The 24,361-nt window shown below is 47.6% G+C and overlaps 8 protein-coding genes across 8 annotated transcripts; 6 read left to right on the forward strand and 2 right to left on the reverse strand.

Annotated features, from left to right (window-relative positions):
- Positions 1–291: 291 nt before the first annotated feature.
- On the forward strand, positions 292–1,408 carry PHATRDRAFT_50193 (predicted protein; the record flags this gene model as incomplete). Its single annotated transcript, XM_002184977.1, has 1 exon — positions 292–1,408. Exon 1 carries the CDS (start codon positions 299–301, stop codon positions 1,406–1,408), a length of 1,110 nt encoding a protein of 369 aa, XP_002185013.1. The 5' UTR covers positions 292–298.
- On the reverse strand, positions 1,407–2,834 carry PHATRDRAFT_50194 (predicted protein). The gene is made up of 2 exons (XM_002185054.1): positions 1,731–2,834; positions 1,407–1,704 (listed from the first exon to the last, which is right to left on the reverse strand). The coding sequence occupies exons 1-2, from the start codon at positions 2,655–2,657 to the stop codon at positions 1,687–1,689; spliced, it is 945 nt and encodes a 314-aa protein (XP_002185090.1). The 5' UTR covers positions 2,658–2,834; the 3' UTR covers positions 1,407–1,686.
- Positions 2,835–4,186: 1,352 nt separating this feature from the next.
- Positions 4,187–4,885, forward strand: PHATRDRAFT_41091 (predicted protein; the record flags this gene model as incomplete). Its single annotated transcript, XM_002184978.1, has 1 exon — positions 4,187–4,885. The coding sequence occupies one exon, from the start codon at positions 4,187–4,189 to the stop codon at positions 4,883–4,885; it is 699 nt and encodes a 232-aa protein (XP_002185014.1).
- Positions 4,886–4,978: 93 nt separating this feature from the next.
- Positions 4,979–5,836, reverse strand: PHATRDRAFT_41092 (predicted protein; the record flags this gene model as incomplete). Its single annotated transcript, XM_002185055.1, has 1 exon — positions 4,979–5,836. The coding sequence occupies one exon, from the start codon at positions 5,834–5,836 to the stop codon at positions 4,979–4,981; it is 858 nt and encodes a 285-aa protein (XP_002185091.1).
- Positions 5,837–6,195: 359 nt separating this feature from the next.
- PHATRDRAFT_50195 (predicted protein) lies at positions 6,196–6,868 on the forward strand. Its single transcript, XM_002184979.1, has one exon. It carries the CDS (start codon positions 6,302–6,304, stop codon positions 6,659–6,661), a length of 360 nt encoding a protein of 119 aa, XP_002185015.1. The 5' UTR covers positions 6,196–6,301; the 3' UTR covers positions 6,662–6,868.
- A 719-nt stretch (positions 6,869–7,587) lies between these two features.
- On the forward strand, positions 7,588–8,724 carry PHATRDRAFT_41094 (predicted protein; the record flags this gene model as incomplete). The annotated part of the gene is made up of 1 exon (XM_002184980.1): positions 7,588–8,724. The coding sequence occupies one exon, from the start codon at positions 7,588–7,590 to the stop codon at positions 8,722–8,724; it is 1,137 nt and encodes a 378-aa protein (XP_002185016.1).
- Positions 8,725–9,965: 1,241 nt separating this feature from the next.
- On the forward strand, positions 9,966–10,577 carry PHATRDRAFT_50197 (predicted protein; the record flags this gene model as incomplete). Its single annotated transcript, XM_002184981.1, has 1 exon — positions 9,966–10,577. The coding sequence occupies exon 1, from the start codon at positions 10,032–10,034 to the stop codon at positions 10,575–10,577; it is 546 nt and encodes a 181-aa protein (XP_002185017.1). The 5' UTR covers positions 9,966–10,031.
- A 2,042-nt stretch (positions 10,578–12,619) lies between these two features.
- On the forward strand, positions 12,620–18,998 carry PHATRDRAFT_23838 (predicted protein; the record flags this gene model as incomplete). Its single annotated transcript, XM_002184982.1, has 7 exons — positions 12,620–13,281; positions 13,345–15,124; positions 15,197–15,731; positions 15,777–15,866; positions 15,938–16,066; positions 16,415–18,486; positions 18,580–18,998. Coding segments are annotated over exons 1-7 (5,637 nt in total), but the record flags the coding sequence as incomplete, so codon positions are not given.
- Between the last annotated feature and the right edge of the window lie 5,363 nt (positions 18,999–24,361).

Raw genomic sequence — 24,361 nt, forward strand, 5'->3', positions numbered from 1 at the left:
ACCTTTATACGTCAAAATCTTGCTTTGCATACATGCAATGAGAGCACGCTCGCAGAAAAGAGACCGAGACAAAGGTCACAGATTTTAAATACGAAGTTCAAAATCTAATATTTCCATTGACCTTGACCAGAGACTCTCTGACTGTGACTGACACTTTACAGTTAATCCTGGACTCCCCAACCCCGACAATGAGAAACTAAAAACGTCTTTTGGCGGTTGGTTGATTCGATGACAGAGTAGCACGCTTCGAATTTGATCTTCAAGCAGTCTTTTCTGGCCCAGCAATTGTGTGCGAAATATGAAATCCACCCGTACCTTGGCTATATTGTCTGGTAGCACGTGCTTTGCTCGCCACTCATTTGGATATTTTCTACAGTATTGCAATCCGTCCCCCTTGTCTTTGTCTCGGGTTCGTGTGGTAACGCAACCCTCATCGCGCTGCTGTTCTGCGTTTCTGACTTCAAGCAATAAAGAACGCGTAGAACTTTATAGCTCAAAAGTCATGGACTTTCCGATCAAGGTCCCTTCGGGAGGAGACTTCATTGGGCTTTCCGCTACGTTTGATACTGCAGGAAATCTCATACCGGTACCGGAATACCTTATACCGGAAAGTCTGGTAGAATGGGGACAAGCTCCAACTTGCCTGGAAGTCATCACATCCGAAACCAGTGGTCCCGACGAAGAATCGTATTGGAATCGCCAAGTTTTGACTATTTACCCGGAAACGGGATGTGCGATTGACAATCTCGAAGTGAAGAAGACCCAAGAACAAGTAGAGGACTGCAGGATTTGGAAAAATGCAGAAGAAACTGTACGAGTCCTTTCCGTTGCCCTTCCAAATCACCGACAGCGGATCGAAGTTTCATTTGGTGCGACGGTGGACGAGGCTAAGGATCATCGTGTCCGTGTTGGAATTAATCTGCAGCATGTTTCCGATGCAAAATTGGTTTCTGATCGTGACGCTCCTTTGCCTACGTCGCGTTCAAGTTGGTTGGTGGTGGCACCCATTCAGATCATAAGGGAGCGTCAGCTGGACAAATCGAGTTCTGAAGGTACTCGCGCTGACGGTGGTGGACTAGACGGTCGATCAGTGTCCACGTGGCTAGGTGACAATTTGAAACATTCCTACAAGTTTGCGGAGCAAATTGTAGAGACTCCTTGGAAACCGTTGACAGTGAATGTAGAAACAGCCGAGGACGAACAATTTTCCGAGCTGCTACTCCCTGCCAATATTACGATAAGCTATACCTCTACAGTATCGAACGAAGATGGATTGATTTTACGAATCGGGCACGTATTCGAGGAAACGCGTCGCCATGTGGTCAAAGTAGCCGTGGAAGCGGATGGAATAGCAATTTCCAAGACATGGGTGGAAGAAGGCTCCTATGAAAAGGGAAAGACTCGCTGAAGGCGTAATTTGAGAATATCTTTTACGGTCATTCTTCTTATAAGGCACGACGCAGTCAATGCTCAGCCAAGGCACGATCAAAGTGAGTAGTGGCTTCGTCACCTTCTGGTAAAATATGTGCACCAGCGTTGTACAAAAAGGCCTCCCGCCACTGAATTTCGTTGGTCACCAGGAGAGTTGAGTCATCCTGCAGCGGCTGTGCAGGCACGGATGCTCGTGTTGTATAATAACTTATATTCCAATCGTTTGCGTCGGAGCCGTCTTCAATTTCACCTTGTCTATGAGCGTTGCTGGTGCTGCCTGGTGGTGATACTGCCCTTACTGCTGAGGATATCCTTTGCGGCGGCAATTCAAAGGAACCGTACAATCCCCAGCAACTTTCCATGACGAACCCCCAATTACCCGTGGGGGACCTTCGGATCACATATGTAGGTACATCCCGACCGCCCACATTGAATCGGAGATATGACCCGTTCGGTCTCGGGGGTAAATCCATAGGACGAGATAAGAATCGCCAGGTCATATTTACAGGACGATCAATCAAGTTTTCGACGGCATCGTTACCGACACGAACACGGGGCCCCTCGCGACCATGAGCGGCCAGGAAAGGCACGGGGTGGTTATCGGCTGCGAGACGCTCGAAACCAAAATCAAAAAGAGGAGGCGCTAATTGTGGTGCTGCTGACATTCTGTCATGGCTATCGTTGCTGTTATCGCGGTTGGTGTTGCCACTGAACTCTTGTACGGTGCCGTCTTTCAAAAAGACCATTTTGCGACAAGGCTGACCGTAGTACCACGGATCCAAATTGGTCCATTCATCCCCGGCAGATTCTTTAAAGCGAAAGCTCCAAATTGTGCCACGTCGAGTTTCAATATCGTAGCACAGCTCATCGATCGTGATGCTTTGCCGGGTTTGGGCGTCGCGGATGCTCCTCAAGTAAGACTCCTTTCTGGACGGATGGGCTCGAGCAGCCGCACATACGTGCACTTTAGAACGCCATAGGACTTCACACAAATTGTCCCAGCCGGCTGCATTTTTCTGAGACAAATCGTGAAAAGATCGACATGTAGCTCCAAAAGCCACTAGTGTGCGAGCGTCAAGAAAATTTGTTACTCGGCAGACCAAGTCTTCGGGAAGACTTGCGAGAATGTTCGACTGCGGCAAATCTAGTCCGAAGCTTTTTTGTTTTCGGTCGCTGACGTTTTTGTTGTCGTGCAGCTTAACACGCTTCGTAGCACGGATTGACATGACGTTGTTGGAAGAAAGAAAAATCGTCCACGAGCCACAGCAGCGAATAAGCAATTTGTCTTGCTGGTGAGATGCTGGCTGTAGATCAACAGTATTGACTGTGAAAGCCCTTGCCTTACTGCGTGAGCGATTGTAAGGTCACGCAATTGCGGGTTCTCGTTTCACTTTCGGTCCTGATCCGTCGTCTTGTGTGACTCTGTCCGTTTGTTGGTTGGGGGTATGATGGTTTTTGTTTCGATCCTTTTCCTGTATGTGGGAGCACTTCCGGAAACAACTGTCGCACGTCTGATAATGAATGCTACTGCCACCACAATCCAGCGAGGCGTGCCAGTTTCGTTCGCGTACACCTCTACAGTTCGTTTGACAACCGGCCCCAGAGGTCATTATTTTCCCTATGTAATCGAGAAATCAACCGAAAGGAAAATTGCATTACGTAACCAATGCTTTCTGACGGAAAAATAATTTGAGATGTTAAAAAAATTGGATATATGTGGTCCAAAAGGAAAAATATATATATATGATTCTCACTGTGAATTTACATATATGTGAGGACGCCTTATCGAACAAACAAGATTTTTCAGGAAAGTTCAGCCTGGAATCGGTCTGTGTCTATTCGAGGGGTCGTGTTCGGATCGACACGAAAACATGTACCCCGCAAATAGACTAGATCCAGTTTTTTGATGAGCAAACATGCCCTGAAGTTGCCATCAGACTTTTGCTTTTGGTAAATAGGGCTTATTCGCTCTGGAATAAATGGGTTGGTTACTCAATCACTGGGCAATTTCATCGCAATTTCCGATTACATGCGCAACTCCAAAAAGCTAGCATTTAACTGTAAGTGAAACCTATAGACCGAAGTCTTTTGTTGACACTGTTGTTACTGTTGCTGGCCCTGTTTAGTAGCGTCTGTGATGCGTGGATTGTGAGAACATCCAGTGATATCATATGTTGGGATTCAATGAACCCTTGCAAATCTGGTAACATTCTGTCACGGCTTGGTCAGTCACAAAAACAGCCTAGTCCAGCATGGAACATCCAGGTGATGCTTTCTACGAATTGCTTCCTGCTTAGGGTACTGCATCTAGGCAGTACACAACCTAACTACTCGGGCATTGCAGTAAATAGTTGAGCTGTGAATAGGTTGCACCGTCCTTTTCCTCTTTTTCCCGGTTAGCATTGATGCAAAAATTAAGAACAAGAAGTCATTACATCTTTTCCATCCGGAAAGCAGATCTGAAAATGTTCCTCTTCGCAGTCAGCCTTACCATAAGTGACCTAACTGTAAAGTAAAAAGAATAAATATTGGAAAGACAGTTTTCTGAAGGAATCAGGAATTCAACCGCTATCCAATTTCTTGTCTTTGGAAATTGTACGTGATGGCGACCAATGGAAAGCACAAATTTAAGCTGCCACAATGAGCTACTTGTCTGATCCTTTTCCCAGCCAAGCCTTCCGGAAAGCACCGTACGGTATTCCTTGAGTAATCCATTACACGCACAGAGGAATACTGCTAGTGAATACAGGTATCAATGTCACAATCCGGAGCGAAAAAAAAGGGTCGAACCCCGGCTCATCAAAACAAGTTCGCCTTTCGGCATAATCCGAAATCGAAAAAGACGGACGCTATTCTATCGCTACCGAACACTCACGTTTGCAGACGTTGTCACGAAAAGATTGAATGGCGTAAGCAGTATCGAAAATACAAGTCGCGAACGGTTGTCGGCAAGTGTAACGCCTGCCACCTCAAGAAAGTACAGGCAGCGTACCATACAATTTGCGAACTATGCACAAGAGAAAGCGCAAAGGCAAAAGAGCTGTTGGCGAGTTGGGAAGATGAGGAGCACGTTCGGGTGTGTGCCATTTGTGTGAAAGAGGCGGCACTTCCAGATGCCAATGAAGCTGGCTTGGACGACAATATTACAGCAGCGACTCGTCGATTGAAACTCCGCGAGCGGAAGACTTTGGAACGCCAACAGGAACGCGCGTTGAATCCGAAAAGGAAAGACGAGCGAGAGTGTGCAGATGAAGAGGGGAGCAACGAGATCGTTGAGGATGATGGTTTAGAGACAGACGAGGATGGTTTGAGTGGATCTGATGCCGACGACGATCCATTTCTAAAGGCGGTTGGTGGGGCGGACAAGCTGCTTACTGGCGATGCGTACCGAAATATGCTGCTACAGAAGGCCGAGCAGCACCAGAATATACAAGCGGAGACCGGAAGCTCTTGACCACGGTTTAAAAATGCATCTATATCTTTGAAGTGTTGCTGTACAATATAATGATAGAAAAAATCGTCTTGATGGTGCTCAAGGAAGATGCATTCAGGTCGAAGAATACTGGATCATAGCGTCTGTAAAAAAGATTGTGCAGCCAACTGGTATTGCTACAGCTATCAGATTCTTTCCAAGACCTCGGTAGACGAAGGCGTAGCCTTCTGTTTCTTGCAAATGCCGCACGGTAGCAGCGAGACCCAAATTAGTTTTGAACATTTCATTCCGAATGACGTCGAGTGGATTGGTCAATGCCGCTCCAGCAACACCGGCCATAGCTGACTTGGCTGCAGACCGCCACAGACGATCCTGGTGATATGTTTTGGATAGGGGATCAGCCGGCGGCAAAGCCTGTTCCATCCAGTCTTTAACCACGACGGCTGTAATGTATTTCGGAACCGTTTTCAAAATCCCTGCTGATGTACCGTGCCACAATCCTTGCACTCCGTGGGAATTGTAAATCTGTTGTACTGAGGCGCTTACTGTCCGTAAATGAGACTGAGGATTTTGCAGTGTAATGGTGGATCGAACGAGCGGCATATTGATGCATTGCACTGCGGTGCTGACAACCAGAGGAGGTGCCACAGTCGCAAACCCATCGTTCCAACCTCCCGTACGCAAAATGTCGCGCCCGTAGTCGGAACCCCAAAAAATTGCCGCTCGTGCCCATGTCATACCCAAGACTGTGGCAAGCATGCCTTTGTACGGTGGTAAGAAGGCGTAAACATACGGGGCAACTCCGGAAGGAATCGCGTGACCAGCGATGTGTACCGGTGCTATTCGAAAGCCCGATTGCGCGGTTGCGGACGCTCGCCAAAGCGGATAGTTGATGGTGGCTGCCAAGGCAGACGCCATCAAGTACTCCCAAGGGTGCTCTTTGGCGACGCCAGTACCGCTGCCGCCTGCCATGGTAATTTGCGTCAGTTGTTACGAGTACGAGCGCACCGACAGTGAGAAATGACATTGGACACGCCGACGGGGCAAAATTCTTGTTGGATCTCATTGGTCGACTGTGCAAGAACCTTTACAATCAATATCAAAGTATAATAGGTTTACCGATGAAGTATGCACCGACCCTAGTGACAAATGGTCGCGTAAATTGAATATGATGGATATCAAAAAGTGGATTCCGAACTCTATATTCTATACTATTAACCCTTTTCCAGTGAATGGGAATCCGAACCCAAGGGCGACTCAAATATCTCACCTGCGCTGCGCCGCTCAGACCAGCGCATTCGATTCTCCCGCAATGGTGATTGGCAGTGAAGCAAACGAGTAGGCAACAAAAACCAATTGACAGTGTCCCTCTTTCGAGCCGTAAATCTCCAGATCTACATTACGTGAAAATCTGCTTCTCTGTAACGATCTGTAAAAATGGCGAAAGGCCGTCAGGGATTCTATTTGGAGGGCTGGAAGTTTGCCATATACCTGGTGATTCCCATCACTGCGAGTTGGTATTTTAACGATCCCGAACGGCGGAAGTCATCGGCGGACTATTGGAAATACATTCAATATCCGGCCAATCCGAACACTAATATGAAAGAACAATTGGAAGATCTCCGAAAAAAACAAGCGCAGCGACAGGTCTACCGCGACCAAATGCAGGAGTTGCAGGCACAAGCGGCCCGGTCACGACAAGAGGTTACGGAAGAGCTCGACAGCAACACTAAGCAAAGCTGGTGGAGATGGGTTCCGTTTTCGGGTCGGAAAGAGTCGTCGCCGAATCAAGATTAGAAATATTGCGCTTTCTCAGAAACAGTGGTCCAACAATATGGAGCTGGAACTGGTCGATTTGTGTTGTGGATTATGTTACTTTGTTGTTAGTGCGTAACATTCGCCTGTCTATATAAAGCAGAAGTGCACTGATCTTTTCGAGGGCTGAAAACTTTGTCAAGGCCGTGACATATCTTATACAGTCTACTCTTTGAAAGACTGTCAGTCAAACTAGATACCTACCGAGACCTTACTGTTTCCCTAGGTCCAGCGCTACCTATATTTTTCCATGGGTCCACCAACAATGATTGAATAGCGTGGTAAGGTAGGGTTGGTCGTGACCACGCTTCGTTGGAAGCCCAACATGAATGTAAAATTCCTCGACCTCTCACCAAACAATGAGCTATTTGCGTCACTGGTACATGTTCGTCAGCGACTTCTAGCGTGGTCTTGTGATCTACGAACCGGGTTCGGTGCGGCAATTATGATTCGTGGTTGCGTGTGTGTTTGTCGATCGGAACTCTACGAGGTTTCCACGGGAAAACACGTACAGATTCTGAAAAAAATGTAGTATGGCTTGCTTTTTGCGAGGTCTCGTGCAACGTCGCCAACTCCGACATTACCGAGGTCTACTTCTCACGACAGTGTTGTCCGGTACTACTTCCAAACAATATGACTCGGTAGTTGGCATTTTGGTCTCCCGTCTCCCATCGTTCGACCTCGTTTTTCAAGAGGTTTTGTGGCCATCAAGCGCAGACTTCTTGGAAAGCTGTTCGTATCCGCTGCGCTCCGCTGTCGAACACTCACACCCAGTGCTCTCACAAAATCCGGCACAACGTTCGACAAGAGACATTTCGGATTTCTTTTACTAGCGAATGCTGCAGCAATACGATAAAATTACGACCTCCCATCTGCATCATCACCATCGCCGTCAGAGGTCTGCAGCCATGGCTGACCTTCCCAACACTGCGCAAGTGCTGCACGAGGCCATCTTGACCAACTCTCTCGATGTCGTGCAGTCCTATCTTGGCGCTGCCGGTGTGGATCCCAACCAGTCCCCGCCGCTGTGTCCTCTCGCTCAACTGAAGCGAGCCCTACGGCGTCCCGACGCCGTGGCTCACGATGTTGTCGTCGTCGCCACTCAAGATGTCTATCGCGTTTCACCGTTGCACGTGGCTATATTCAATTGTTACCACAATCACGGAAGCCAAGAAGATCCTACTCCCCGCGAGACTGCCTTGGCGATCGTGCAAGCCTTGGTGGACGCCGGGGCCGATACTACACTTGTTGCGTCCCACATTGCCGTTGTACAGAAAAGAGATTCTTCACTCATACGTATACAAGATCGGGCGCCGATAGGATTGGCGCTGCTTTTGAAACAGAACGCCCGCGGTCCGGACGAAGTGAATATGGTAGAAAGTCTGGATGCGGCTATGCAGTGTATCGTGCCGAGAGCGGATGCTAGGGACGCTTCCGGACAAGACGATGTTATTGAAACCATGACAGTACCCGAGTCCTTTGCCCAAAGTTTTGGGTCGCTTCTATTTTCACAGGAATTTAGTGACGTCAAGTTTGTCTGCAAGGATGGCACGGTGCTCCACGCCCATCAGAATATCCTGGCCGCCGCGAGCTCGTATTTTCGAACCTATTTTCAAGGACCGTGGGGAACTCTTCACACCGACGGTTGCTGGAAAACCGAAATCACCCCCGATGTATTGCGTGCCGTACTCATGTTTGTTTACACGGGGAAAGTAGACGATGATCTTTTGGAAGAAGAGGCAAAAAACATCATTTCGGTGGCTCACGAATACGAGCTCTTTGATCTGCAATTGCTCGCCCAATCATCGTGCGTTGCCAATCTGTGTCCCGAAAACTCGAAAGAAATGCTCCAACTCGCAAAATTGCACGAGTCTGATACGCTTAAAGACGCCTGTTTTGACTACATCAAAGAAAATATGGCCGCTGTCTTGATGCATCCGACCTTTGTTTCTTTGGCCGACGAGGACTCCGCGTTGTGGGCCGAGCTGAACGAATTCTTGCAAGAGTCCCCCACACAAGCGGGCAGGAAACGATCGCGAAGCTGAAGGCTTGTGTACGAGAACAATCAGATCAACAACTACTTTTTTATACGCTGCCAGATAAATGTAACCCGCTAGATGTGTAAAGCTTTGTACAACGTTTTCACAGACAGTCTATTTTCTATATATAAATATATATACCAGCAATTGTTCCCGCCAAAGTAGGAATTATATTTGGATTGCCCTGCCCGCATTGGATAGCCCTACCCGCATTGGTCTGTGACGGGATGCACGTTCTCTTTGGAGCAAATTGTGACAGATCCAAATTGTGACAATCCATCCGGATACCTGGCCATTTTGTGCATATCTAGAGACACTATCTCGTACCGCCCAGACAACCAACTTACGGTCGATGTGGTTATGTTAGCGGCCTTTTTCCCGCGTTGTCTGTCTCCCTTCACGCCCGCCTAACCGTCGGTACTTTACGTGTATGAGGACATACCCAGATCCTTGCCCGTAGCACCGATGTAGACTGCGCAACTACTATGCTGCATGAAGATCGTGGTTGCGTATTCCACGATGGCTGCTCCTGGGAAATAGAACAGACATGACCCAAGTCAAAGCGGAGTTCAGACTCATTCCAATCACCTAATGGTTTCTCTAAAGGTAGTAGAATGACATCGCGCGGTAGCTTAGGTAAGATGGAGCAAAACAAGGTTCGGTAGTCTAAAACGAAGGAATCTTCTAGTCTAGTCAAGCTGCTCATAGAGCAGGTAATGTAAGTCAGACCGTCGACAGAATGATAAAATTTGAGGAAATTCGCTAAATGGGTGCTAAGACCCTGCAAAATCCACTAAATGGGTGCTTAACGCTGCACGTGCCATTTTTGCTGACGTGAATAGATCTTTTTTGAGGGACTTGTGATGCTATAATGAAGTCCTTTCATTGGCAGTCTTCTGTGATAGGAAGTGCTTTTTTGAATTTTAGCTCATTGCGAATCTTCAAAAACGTGCAAAATGTTTGTAAACATGCTGTAGCCAGTCAACGGACAAAAGCTTTTTTAGTATTTACAGTTACTTAGGGTACCACCATTCAGTGGATTTGACATGGTCTGAGCACCCACTTACCGAATTTCCTCATAAAATTTGTGTTTGCGCTACTAACACTCTTTAAGTATTCACAGCTCTCGTGACTTGAAAAGCAAGAGGGACAGGAACAACATTCGCAGCCGCAAAATCAAGCTGGGAAAGGGAACAAAATACATAGCAAGGCAAACTCGACTTGTCGGGGTACGATCAAGCTAGATTATCGGGCGTTTGTTTCGTAAATCTTTCGTCGTGTTTTTTGTAGACGAGGTGGAGAGAACGTTGGCTATGGATCTGCTTCTATTCACCACGACTGCAGCCAGCTATGTTTGGTATGCCCAGACGCATGAACGGGCGCGATCTCAGGTGCATGAAAAGGACATGACGAACGAGGCTAGCAAAAAGACCGTTTCGCAGGCTCCCGTGCTAGCGCTCTTCTTCTCCGCCGGCTGGTGTCCCGATTGTGTCGCATTTTTACCTTTAATAGAAGCGTTCGCACAGAGCCAGCCGGAGAACCTCGTTCGCGTAGTCTACGTGAGCTCCGACGAGAGCGAAGCCGCTATGGAAGCTTTCAAACCGAAAAATTTTGCGTTTGTACCTTTTGACAATACACAAGAGCGAAGCAACATGAAGCGGCACTATGGTGCGTGTGCTCGAAAGGAAATGGCCGACCTCGAAATCACGGCAGAACAGCGGAAACACGGCATTCCCGCTGTTATTTTAATTGAAGCCCAGACGGGCAAGATCCTCCACGAAAGTGGGGCGGAAGATTTGGAGACTATGACTGTGGAAAACGCATTTGCGAAATGGAAGGGCAAACTCCCGCAAACATAGCTTACTTCAGAATAGCTGTATGACTCAGATATTTGAAGTAGATGAGCTGGTTCGTTGATAGAGCACGAAAGAATTCTATCGTTTGTTTGGGCGGCTACAAATGCTTTTAGAGACATCGAAAAGCCACGTTCGAAAAGCTTGTATTTCCGCGAATAAACTGGCCAACTATACTTTCACAAACGCCTCGGTGACGGAAATTGCTGGTCGGTTTGTTTTGCTGCTCACTTTCTTATATGTTTTTATCAATTGAGTCCACCTTGAACAATTTGGTGACATCTCCCTGTACGTCGATTTGCCGTAGTCTACCCGGCTGAACCGTCGTAAAAAAACTCAAAAGTCTTTTTACTGTAATGGGTTCCCGAAAAATGCATTTTACATTTTACCCCAAGATAACTCGACGTGACAGTGAAGCACAAGTGTAGTTTTGAGGGACTACCTGTGAAACCGCTCACTTTCAACGAGTAAAGATTAATCCATCTTGGTCCTGATGTGATTTTATTCACATCAATATTTGTGTAAAGGTGAACCGAGGAATTCACGGTAAATATGTGACCTTGATTGGGAGATCCCACAGGCTCGTAGCAGGTAGTAGTTTATGTAGATAAGCTTGGAATCGGACTTATGAACGCGACCTCCCTACTCCAATTTTCCGTTGACATTGACAAGATGATTCTATCCCGCTTGACGTCATTGAGTTCCCGACTAACTGTAAGTCTGTCCTACGCTCACAGCCAATCCCTCTCACTCTTAAGCAGAATGCGACCATCACCAAGCAAATCTCCTAAAAAAGAAATTGACGACAATTACATTTTCCTTGTTTGTTCTCCAGAGAAAACGTCACATTAAAGTCAAGCACCGTAGCAGTAGGTAGCAAAATGATAGAGGAGAAGGGAAAGGGGGCTGTGATTCCTGCGACTAGCCCCGTAGAAACGATGGACTATTTGCGACGGATTCGGTCGGCCGCGTTACGGCTGGCGGTCAATGCCGAGGAGTCACCACAGAAAGTCGAAGCCAAGATGAGTGGCGGTGCTTACGTCAACGATATTGCCCGAGCTCTTCTTTCAGCTTCCTGTGTCTCCACACTTTGCAGAGGAGTTGACGATTTACCTCCAAGGCCGTGTATCCAGAGCCCGCACGATTTGGATTCACGACACATCGAAGCTTATCAACTTCGTCGAGTGGATTATTTGCGTGAACTGCTTCGCGCCATGGCTCCGATCAGTATAGATGTTGCGGCTTTGGTTTGTTCGATTGTGAGATCAAGTCTAGTAGACGACGCCACCCGAAAGATCAAGCTCGTTTTTTGTAAGGCCGCCTTTATCTTGTTTTCTCAGTGGTTGGAAGTCGCTCCACACATCAAGCCCCTCGTGTCAGATTTGTTCCGCTTGAGCGTGTTTGACTGCCCTCTCATTCATGCTAAGGAAGATCCGGTAGAAGAGAGACTATTATTGATGGAGGCGGCGTACAATCTTTGTCAATTTTATTGGAAACAGCGGGAGCCCGCAGTCTTAAAAACATGGTGGAGTTGGAGCCAGGTCTTTGGCCAAACCGACGCAAACGATGACATGAACATTGACGGGGAATCCCAGGAGTTCACTATCCGTTGGTATAGGGCTCGAGTGGTCACAGAAATTCTAGATTTGAATCGTGTGGCGAAAATGGACTATCTTGAACGACATGGTGTTGAACAGGAACTGGTCGCCTGGGTAATGCATCCATGGGCGCTGGCGAGAGAAGAATATGAGGTGCAGCGACTGCAAATTCTGCAGCGAGCCAAGATATGGACGGAATGCGAATTCTACTGTCCTAGTGCTAGCGAAATTCGTGGTGTAATTCCGCTTCACCAATTTTTGCTGGAAATCGGTCCTGGGCTTGTTTTTGTGAAACACGGCTGTATTTTGGATCCAGCCATCGAAACGATCCATGCTACGGCAGAAAAGTCTCACCCCCGGCTTTTCCGGACTACGACATCAGCTCGAAATCTTTCACTTGTGGGGACAGCGTTATGTGAAGAACCGAACCCTCCGCCAATTTTGCTTTGTGGGCCGGCAGGATCCGGCAAGTCCAGTCTCGTTCGAGAACTTGCAAGCATGTTTGCGTTTGACGAACACACCGCAGCTCACCATGACGATCAGCTGCTAGAGATTCATGTCGATGAAGAAACGGATACAAAAACTTTAGTTGGATCATACACTACGACCGACGTTCCCGGCGAGTTTGAGTGGAGACCAGGCGCCTTGACGAGAGCGATTCGATCTGGTAAATGGGTACTGTTGGAGGACTTGGATTCTATTCCCATTGAGATCCAGGCTTCGTTAGTGCAGTTGTTAAAAAGTAGACTGTTGCCACTAGGGAACGGAAAAGTCGAGCGATGTCACCCAAACTTTCGTCTTTTCGGAACGTTGACTATTCTGCCCGATGTGATTCATCCAGGATCAGTCGGTGGCAAACGAATACTGAGCCCCACGATGTGGAGACATATACGAATAGAACCTCTGCCTCTTTCGGAGCTGAAAGAAATCGCTGTTTCGATGCACAAAGAGGTCCCCGGCTTCGTTGTTGACTGTGTTTTGAAAGTCTTTACTGCCCTCGATCAAAGTGGTCGAACAACCGCAATAGAAGACGATTTTATGGACGGCCTCCAACTCTTGACACGGGCAATAATTGGAAGAAATCCTTCAGTTCGGGATCTTTTTAAAGTTCTGTCGCGCATAGCGCACAACGTTGTGTTTGAATCCGGTGTGAGCTATGCAACAGAAGGCCAAAGAACCCTTTGCTTGGCCGAAACGTATGATATTTTTGTCGCAGCTTGCCCTGATCGGAATTTTAAAGAAGAATGTCTCAGAAGTATTTTTGCACCAACTTGGGGGGTGTCGGCTGACTTGGCTCTATCTTACATTGATAGAAGGCGGCCGGAACCTGTAGTTTACCCAGCGTACACTGAAGTTGGTAGAGCAAGAATACCTATTCCTGAGCTTTATATTCGGCCGAACACTGACAAAGAAACGTTTGCTCAAACAAGCTATGCTCTTCGCTTGATGGAGTCGATCGGAGTCTGTATCGCGGAAAATGAGCCAACTCTTTTGGTCGGTGAAACCGGCTGTGGGAAGACAACAATCCTACAGCATCTCGCGAGACTTTCTGGAAGAGATCTTGTTGTACAAAATCTCTCTTTGCAAACCGATTCAACAGATCTTCTCGGTGGATTTCGACCGCTGGAGATACAGCAGGTGGCTCGAAGTGTATACCAGAATTTTGTAGACCTTTTCACGTCTTCTTTCTCTAGAAAGCAGAACGCTGATTTCCTGGCATTTACCTCTGATGCAATGAAAAGAGGGAACTGGAAAAGATTGTCTCAATGCTTCAGAAAAGCAGCCAAGCTTGGAATAGATAAGGTCAAAGAACGAAGCTGGGATTCCGAATCGTCTTCGGTGGCAGCTTCCTGGAGACGTTTTGAGAAGAGCACTGGGCGTTTCGAGCAGCAACGACTTGCTTGCAATTCAGGGTTGGCCTTTGTCTTCGCGGAAGGTGCGCTAATAGAGGCTATTACAAGAGGGAAGTGGGTATTGTTGGACGAGATCAACTTGGCCAGTTCGGAAACGCTTCAAAGATTGTGCGGGCTGCTTGATGATCCGACCAGCAGTATCACTTTGACCGAAAGAGGTGATGGTGAACCCGTCGAACGGCACCCTGACTTTCGGTTATTTGCAGCAATGAACCCAGCAACCGATTCAGGAAAGAAAGATCTGCACGCTAGTATCCGGTCTCGATTTACAGAGTTGTACGTAGACGAATTGCTCGATCCGCTGGAGCTAAGGGTGGTTGCCGAACGCTACATTTGTGCAGTTCTTCCGGTGACTGACACACCTCCTGAACACACGGAGACTGTGGTCAAGGCCGTTGATGTATATCTCGAATGCCGTTCACTCGCGGAACGTGTCTTGGTCGACGGCAGTGGTCAAAAACCTAGATACACTCTTCGCACTCTATCAAGAGCCTTGACTGCATCCCAAATCTACGTTCTTCAGCAAAAGCTCCCACTCCAGCGAGCACTTTATGAAGGCTTTGAACTTGCATTCCAGGGCCCGCTAAGTCAGACTTCACTGAAACCTTTTTGTGATCTTCTCACCCAAGCATTTGCTTCCGGGTTGAAAAAGGAAGAGATGGATCATCCCGGTCGTCGACCAGGAGGAACCGCTGCAGTAGATCGCTTCGCACTAATTAAACCTTTTTGGATTGAGAAAGGTCCCCTGGAGTCGATAGATTGGTCGGAGCTCAACAGTAATGCCAGGTCAAAGTTTGTTTTGACACGGAGCACCACTAACAATTTACGTCGACTCGCCCGGGCAGTAGCATCAGGGCCTTGGCCGATTCTTTTGGAAGGGCCCACTAGCGCCGGGAAGACATCCTTGGTGGAATACTTAGCGGCACGTTGTGGTCATCACGTTATTCGTATTAACAATCACGAACACACCGACGTGCAGGAGTATACGGGGAGCTTTGCCGCCGACTCGAGTGGTCGTCTTGCTTTTCAAGACGGCTTACTCGTTCGGGCATTGAGAGAAGGTCACTGGGTTATTTTGGACGAGTTGAATTTGGCACCAAGTGAGGTACTCGAGGCCTTGAATCGTCTTTTGGATGACAATAGAGAGCTTTATCTCCCTGAAACCAACGAGACTGTCCGTCCTAAACATGGATTCAGGCTTTTTGCGACACAAAACCCAAGCGGCGTATATGGAGGCAGAAAACCGCTTTCTAGGGCCTTTCGAAATCGATTCACTGAACTTCACTTGGACGATATTCCTAGTAGCGAAATGATTACCATTCTAGAGAAACGGTCCGGATGTCCACCTCAACACGCCAAGATTTTAGTCTCAATCATGGATGCTCTTCGACTGAAGCGTAGTAAAAGTGGAGTGTTCTTGGGAAAGAACAGCTTCATTACTCCACGGGACCTGTTGAGGTGGGCAGAGCGACATGCAACCGGGAAGATTGAACTAGCCCACGAAGGTTTCATGCTTTTGGGAGAGCGGTTGCGGACAAGGGAAGAAAAGGATTGTGTCCGAGAAGAAATTGAGAAACATCTAAACGTAAAAATCGACCTGGAGACACTCTACTTCAGTGAGTCCTCGGAAGCGAGATCAGTTCTCCACCGTCTGTTCACTAAATCATCCGATCCGAATAATCAGAAACTGTTAGCTACGATCGCCCCGACGAGGTCTTTGCTGAGGCTAGTCACGTTGGTGCTCCGCTGTGTCAGGCAACGTGAACCAGTTCTTCTCGTTGGAGGTAAGCGGAAGGGAAACCCCTTTATTGTTCTTTTGCCGTTACGTATGTATCTCAAATACCGATTCTTGTAGATACGGGATGCGGAAAAACAACAGCGGTTCAGCTTCTCAGTTGTGTATTGGAGTCCGAACTTCATACCATCAATTGTCACGCCACAACCGAAACCTCTGACCTTTTAGGTGGGTTGCGGCCTGTTAGAGGTCGTCCAAGGCTGGTTCGAAGAATGCTGGATGCGACAGTAAATCTCTGTGGTTGTTGGCCACAACGCGATGCTATTGCTTTACAATCAATTCCCGGATTCGTCAATGAAGAATTGGCAAAGACCACAAAAGCATCGGAGGTCTATACCGGAATATTACCAGATGATGCAGTCGACCAAATGGTTGAACTAGCGAGGGCCTTGTGGAAATCACGAAGTGGGATTATTCAATCGGAGCCTTCCTCTAGACGGGCGAAACGTCAAAAAGTAGACGGAAAGGAATCTCCCAGTAGTAGTTTTGAGCGTGACAATTGGGATCAAGTTTCGTGCCTTGTCAAGGAAGTCGAAGATCTGGCTCGGGCATACAATGCTTTGTTTGAATGGTCCGATGGTCCGCTTGTGAAAGCGGTCAAGGCTGGAGATATGATCCTGCTCGATGAGATAAGTCTTGCCGAAGATGCAGTTTTGGAGAGACTGAATTCGGTGTTGGAACCATCGCGCACCCTCGTTCTGGCGGAGAAAGGCTCAGCAGACGACGTTGAGAGTCGAGTTCTCATCGCGCACGAATGCTTTCAGCTTTTCGCGACCATGAATCCTGGGGGGGATTTTGGAAAGCGTGAGCTCAGCCCGGCACTTCGAAGTAGATTCACAGAAATTTGGGTACCTGCTGTTACGGATAGTGCCGATATTGATTTTGTCCTAGAGCGCTCCCTAGCACAAAGTGCTTTCGAGGAAGGGACACGAAATGACGTAAAGCGGAAAATGATAGAATACTTCAACTGGTTCAATGAACACCTCTGTACCGATCCTTCGCGTCCCTATGCCGAACTGGCGCTTTCTCTCCGTGACATCTTGACGTGGGCAGCTTTTATTACAGCTTGCACGCAGGCTGGCGACGACCTTGACATATGGGGAATATACTACCACGGCGCTTGTCTTATGCATTTGGATGGGCTGGGACTCGGAACTGCACTTGCCTCGCACGATTCCGCATCGGCCAAAAATAAAGCCATTGAATTCTTGATGGAACATGTTCCAGTAGATAAAAGGTCAACGCTTGGTGTGATGACGAATGGCTTCAATGTTCTGGATGCAAAATTTGGTTGCAATACTTTCCGTATTCCGGTCGGTCAAGATCATGTTGCGGAAGCTGACTTCAACTTGGAGGCTCCGACTACATCTGTAAATATTTTCCGAATTCTCCGGGCAATGCAACTTTCAAAGCCAGTACTGCTCGAAGGATCCCCGGGGGTGGGAAAGACGACGCTTGTGGCTGCGCTGGCAGCAGCTTCCGGGCATAAGCTTGTGAGAATCAACCTTTCCGACCAAACCGACATTTCCGATTTGTTCGGCAGCGATCTCCCTGTTCCGGAAAAGGATGCGTCCGGGAATAACTCAGCCTCCTTTAGTTGGTGTGACGGCGTTCTACTGTCCGCTATCAAAAAGGGAGACTGGGTGCTATTAGATGAATTAAACCTAGCGTCTCAGGCGGTGCTGGAAGGTCTGAACAGCTGTCTCGACCATAGAGCAAGTGTTTACATTCCGGAACTAGGTAGTTCTTTCAGATGTCCTGCGTCCTTCCGAATTTTTGCCGCACAGAACCCGTTGGCACAAGGTGGAGGGAGGAAAGGCCTTCCTAAGTCGTTTTTGAATCGGTTCACCAAGGTTTTTGTTGATTCTTTAACAGACGACGATCTTCGCGTTATTTTGACAGCAAAATTTCCATCATTGGATGAAAAGCTCATCGACCGTGTGATTGCATTTAACAGTCGGATAAACTGTGATGTTGTTCAAGATCGCCTGTATGGTCAGTCCGGTGCACCGTGGGAGTTCAATTTGAGAGACGTTTTTCGATGGTGTGAGCTGCTACGATTTGATCTTTTCGGGCAAATATCAATTTCCCTTCCTCTGGTGCTTGCCCGAGACCTGTATTTTCAACGTTTCAGAGCACAACATGACCGGGAAATTGCGAAAGAACGTTATCTGTCAATCTTCGGATCCGTGGATCAGAAGGACCCCAGATGTAAACTAGCAACGACTCCGCTCGAAGTCCTTGTGGGTAGTGTCAGATTAGCACGGTTGCGAGGTCCGGATATCACACGCGGTCCCTATGTCGTAGAGAGTCCGCTTTCGCTCATTCACTTTCAAGCACTCGAAGCGGTAGCTCGATGCATTTCAAAAAATTGGCCTTGCCTACTTGTAGGGCCGGCGGTAGTGGGGAAGAGCTCGACAATTGGTTGCCTCGCCGAATTAACAGGGCGAAAGCTAGTCGAGATATGTCTGTCTCCATCCTCTGACGTTTCTGAGCTTGTGGGGTGCTTTGAGCAAGTTGATGGACTTGAGGACTACAGGGTAGCGTTCGCGTCTATCTGCCGTGTGGCTGAGGAATATCTGCTGCTTGGCGGATCGGAGACTGAAAAAGTATGCGATTTACTCAATTCGATCCGATCGGCAGACGACGAAGTAGAGGGTATGCGTTTTGCGCAGCACATTGCGTCTCTGCTTTTTACAGAGCTCAGATCTAGAGTCGATCTGAACCCCATCGTATGGGATGATCTGGCGGCTTCTCGCGATCTTTTGCTCAATTACAATGGAAAAATGTCAACGATAGGCGGTCACTTTGTTTGGAAAGACGGTATTCTTATCGAAGCGATGGAAAAGGGTTACTGGCTTCATTTAAAGCATGTCAACCTTTGCCCAGCTTCGGTGCTTGATCGTTTGAATTCTGTGATGGAACCAAATGGAAGTTTGTTGTTGGCAGAGTGCAGTTCAGCGGGGGAGGACGGAGGAACAAGGCATCGTCAAGTCCATTGCCACCCTGACTTTCGGATCTTTCTCTCTATGAATCCTGAATATGGGGAGGTTTCAAGGGCGATGCGGAACAGATGCGTGGAGATAGCGTTGATGGACCACCCGGCTCTGGCATATGAGGGATCGTATGTTGATGCTATCAATCGACTACAGAGAATTGGACTCCGTTCACAGTTGCTGGCCGACACAATACTGAAGCGTTGTGAAACCAGCTCGCTGGTGGAATCGTGCGGGAAGGTGATGTGCCGCCTTCTGCTCCGCGGCGTCACCGGTTTCGATTCCATTGCATCGGCCACTGAGGTGATGCTAGGGAGTATAGAAAAGGATCACGATCCCTGGCTAGAAAAGGTTGATATTGAAGGAGCTTCATTTGACAGAATATTATCGTTTTCAGATATGAAGGGCCAATTCTTGTCGAATTCAATGAACACTGTTTCATGGGAAGGCCGAGCACTGGAAAAATTTCTATGCAAGAGAGGGACTCATTCCACGTTCTTTCCTTTAATCCATTCCCTCGGCGATCATCATATGGGAATCAGCGGACCCAACTTCATTCTGTTGCGGAATCATATGATTGCATTGTACCTTTGTAAATCGACAAACCTGGATATTTCTTTAAGAGCTTCGTTTCTCGATACATTCGACGGAAGCCTATCGGGCTCCCTCCACTTTGCTGCAAACTACATGATGCGGTTGCTTGGAGGACCGAATACGACTGAAAGCAAGATACGCTTTCCAGCAGAGGGGCGTTTTGACATGCAGCATTTTTTGTCCATCGCTTTCAATAAAGTATATTTTCGTCGGATTCCTCAAACCCTAGTAGAGCAGGCCTGGTATCAAGAGCAAAGAAAGACTATTCGGAGCCGCAGCTTTGAAGGCAGCAGTGAGTTGTGCGCTTTGCAAGTATCGTTTCTGCTAAGTACCGGCCAAATTGACAGGAGCGAGGTCGTATGTCCCGTCACGCCACATCTGTACCCTTTCTTCAACGTATTGGACAATTTGATTGACCTGATTTATCAAGATCCTAGCAACGACTTCGGAGTTGCCCCAAAGATAGATGATGTCCTTCGTGACCGGGATGGCCTTTGGAATCTGACTAAAAACCTTGCCTTTTCATCGTCTAGAGTCGACTTCCTTTGCTTCGACGAAATTGACTTTATTGTTCAGTGGAAATGGCTTTGCGATAGCCTACAGCAAATGAGTAAGTTTGTAGGCAGTTTCGCAACTGACAATGGACAGGAACGACGGAAATTGTCTGCCCTTTCAGATGCCATCGAACGTGAGCTTTACTACGGTGGATCCGTACGCATATCTTGTTCAATTGCGAAGAGGTCAAACAAGCCTTTTGTACCGAAGACTACCGAAGGTTGGAATCTGAATATGCAGTCTCGTGATCTTGCTGAAAAATGCTCAATCTGGTCCCAGCGATGCGAAATTGCTGGAGAGCGTGTTGGAGACGAGTTATTGCTTGATGACTTGGTACAACACCAGCATCCAGCTCTGTATGTCGACTCAGAAATGAAGGAACAGATTCTTGCTGTTATATCTATGTCGTATTTGGCGACGACTGGGGAGGCAGGTGATGATGGGCTTACCGAACGAAGAAATCTGAGCCGACAGGCCCTGACTGCTGTGCAGGCGCGTCTTTCTGTTGCGCGCAAGCATTTCGAGCAAAATATTAATTTGGTACAGATGGACGGTCAGATTCATACAATAGATAATATGATGAGCGTCGATGATTTGAATGCCCTATCCGATGCTTCGGACAGTGTGCAGCAGCTCGCGAAAACCTTTTCCCAACGGCTAATGGAAAAGTTTGCTTATATGCAGATAGCCCCGTCTGCTGAGTACTGGTGCGAGCGACAAGAGCAGTTCCTTATTCGCTGGTTTTGCAAGCTTCTTTGTCAAGTCGAAGGTGATGTTTACTGTGATATTCAATTCCTGGCCGAGCCTATTCGTAAATTCCTCGACGTTGGCCTGCACCAAACTTTTTGGAACTTGGCGGACCTGCGACCATATCAGACACTCTTGTGGTCATTGGAAAAGAAAGAAAGCAGAGATCCCCGCTGGAGAAAATTGTTGAAAAATCTTTTGCCGGTCATGACCTATAATGCATCAATCCGAGTCTGGTCTAATTGCACTGTTCATCTGAAAGGTATATCACAGCGGATTGAGTTTTCTAACATCAAAGAGACTTGCGTGCTTCGGGGTTCTAAGCAATCGGACCCCCAGGAGGAGGCTTTGGATGATCTCGATACGCTCGATGTGCCGACATCAACAGCTCTCTCATTGGTGGGTGGCTGCTTTACTGTCGTTCATAACGAGGCTAAATACTTGCCATTCTCTACGATTGAAAACCATCAAGCGAGAGTAAAGCAGTCGGAGGCGCTGGTCGGAATTTTTACAATCGTCGCCAATGGGATCGCGGATACTTTTTTCCCTTACGAACTATTTTACCTCTTTTTGGAGACAGTGCATTCGTTGAAGAATTCTTTTTCTTCGGACGACTTCGTAGCTTTAAATGCTATTCTTCGAAACCCAACTTTATGGAATTCATCGCAATGTGGTGATCTTCGACGTATTTTAATTTTGTCGTCAAATGAGCTCTTTTTGGATTTGGTCGACCCCTTGGTCATGCCGCTTTTCGACTTGTTGCGGAGAAGCAGGAGTTGTCAGTCTTCCGAAACAACCGGATATGGTGAGGCATTGATACAATTGGGTCTTTTGCGTTTCCATCTGCTTCTTCCCGATTCTCCTTTGGACCCTGCTCGAGAACCAGAAGCAAAGGTTCGTGCCTTGAAAATCTCAAAGGATCGATTGAAAATTGAACGATGTGCTATTCAAATGGATTCTGGACTTCAATGTGGAGATTTCTGTCCCTCCCATGAAAGAACGAAAGAGATAGATGGACAACTTGATTTGATCAAGGCACTGCACTCGAAGCACGTAGACAGGATTGTGAGCCGACCCGTCGATGCTCCATCTTTCGTTGGACTATATCGAGAAACAAATGAAGGAGCGAGGCGATTCTTATCCGTAGCTGCAGTACACGCTCTAATGCATCTGAGATCAAGTGACTTTTCCAGTGCTTCATCGGTTCAAACGATCGCAAATTGGCAGAGTACTACAGAAGCATTTTGCGAGCGTATTCTATCGACATATGCAGTCTTCGAAGATGTCGTAGTCCCTCTTATTGACTGCGTTGCCATGGTGAACCGTGGTCTGAAGCTGTTTTTCAGGCCTACAAGGGATTCTCCATCTGGTAAAGCAGATCTGGCTGTGGCTTTCAAATTTGCTCTGACTTTTCCAGTCAGTGACTACGATTCAGTGTTCGATAGCGCACATCTCATGCTTCGGTCCGTTCGACTGAAGTCTGTAAATGCCCACCGTGAGCTTGCAATTTCCATACTCTCGCACCTAGTTTCGAGGAGGCGGGTTGCCGGCTTTGATAGGAGGTCATTACTCTTATGGAATCATGTTGTTCGACTGGTAGCGGAAGATGAAACGGTCGACAACGCCAGTCTCCCAAAGTCAGACGAAGAATTGGAAGAAATTGAATTCAGAAGACAATTTCCTGACCATTCCCTTGACTTCCAAAGTCTTGTGCAACACTCTGACGAGGAAGAGAGAGATCGAGAAAACCTATCAAATAGTGAGTCCCCCGCGATCTCAACTCTTTTCCGAGAGGAATTCAAAGTCATCCTTTATTCCCTTCATCGTGATATGTTCTATGCTAAGACGGGTATGACAGATGAGAGTGATCGAGTGAAGTCCTTTCGTCTTCAGTACGGAACCGCTTTCCTTTTGCACCGCGCCGCAGCCGTAGAGAATAGCAATTCACTCGGAGCTGCTGGTCATATAGTCGCTCTTGCGCTTGCAACACCTTCTTTTAAAGGAACGTTTGTGGGTGAGCAGTCTGATTACCGCCGCGGGCATGTTTACGATTTTCACAAAGATCCGAACCCAGTGGAAGCCCTGAAATCTTGCGAACCGCTCTTAAGCCTTCAAGCTCGAGTATCGCAGCTTCTGACGGCTTTTCCGGGCAACGAAATTTTGCTCGCCATCGCGAGGGTGATCGATAGGCTAAAAAGATTTGATCTGTCGGTTGTCCCTCTGGGAAAACTCTTGCGAGGGATGGAGCTTCTCCTTAGACAGTCGCAAGACTGGGAGCAGCATGCTAGCGAGCGCGTTCAACTCGGCGACTCCCTTCGATCTGTTAGCGAAACAGTCGCTAGATGGCGAAAGGCGGAACTCTTTAGCTGGTCTAGTCTATTGACCAACCGAGAAGCGCAATTTCAGAGGAATGCCCACGGGCACTGGTATAAGCTCTACCGCTTGTTTATGATTGATCCTTGCGATGACACTCTCGGTTCGGCAGAGTCAACAAGGATTAACAGTCTAGATAGATCCACACCGGCATGGCTTTGGAAAGGAGTCAATTTTGAAGGAATCCGATTGACCCCCGCGAAAACCCCCTTTGGAACTTTGTCGGAGCTCGTCAAAGCGCTGGACACTTTCATTCTTACTTCCCCGTTGGGTGAAGTTGGCACGAGACTCGGCATGATTGAAAATTTTGCAATGGAAAAACGTGCCGAGTATCTGCATATGTCAGCGGGTGTCGAGTGCTTGCATCTCGCGCGTACTCTTTCGTCTCTTTGGGCGTACTACCACCAATTCACCGCATTCTTTCTAACAAAGATATCAGAAAAGAGGCGACCTCTCGAAAAGCGATTACATGAAGAAGCTAAGCTTGCGAAGTGGGACGAGCAATCATATTATGCACTTTCGGAGTCCACTGAAAAAAATTACAGAAAGCTAATGCGAATTCTTCGAGAATACGACGAGGTATTGCACATAAACGTTGGTGTTATCCTCGAGGACGAATTGTATAAGGGTATTGGTCAAGACACAGACACGACTCGACCGACAACGTCTATTCCTGGAGAAGCGGAATTATTTCCTTTTTGTCCGGGAATATCGAAAGACCAGGAAGTATGCATATGCCCAAAAACTTGGCCGGCTGTCGACCCAAAAAGATCGTGGACAAATGTCGTGGGGTTTGCTGTTCCTGTAGAACAGAGGTCGATTTTGGTTTCTAAATACCTAACGAAGATGTTCAAGCTTCACATCACTGAAAGAACAAACCCTGAATCATGGGGTAGTATGGGTGCCCAGGAAGCATCCCATCTGTCCTTAAGCATTTTCGATCGGATCCAGCGACTAAGATCTGAAAAGACGACCCGTCCCATGAAAGAAAGGGCGGTGACAGATCTTCTTAAGGAGCTTAAACGACAAGGATATGCCAGCACGAAATGGTCAATACCGAAAGAAATCCAACAGGTAGAATCAATTTTTCAGCTACCTTCCTTGTTATCGGAACAACGGGGTATCGGAGAGAACGAGCTTATCTACCTTCAAAATGCTGAAGAATATTACCAGAAGTGCCTCTTAGAGGCGAATCGACTGCGGTCTGAAATCACGATGA

Source organism: Phaeodactylum tricornutum, chromosome 27 (genome assembly GCF_000150955.2).
Source record: "Phaeodactylum tricornutum CCAP 1055/1 chromosome 27, whole genome shotgun sequence".
Taxonomy (NCBI): domain Eukaryota; phylum Bacillariophyta; class Bacillariophyceae; order Surirellales; family Neidiaceae; genus Phaeodactylum; species Phaeodactylum tricornutum.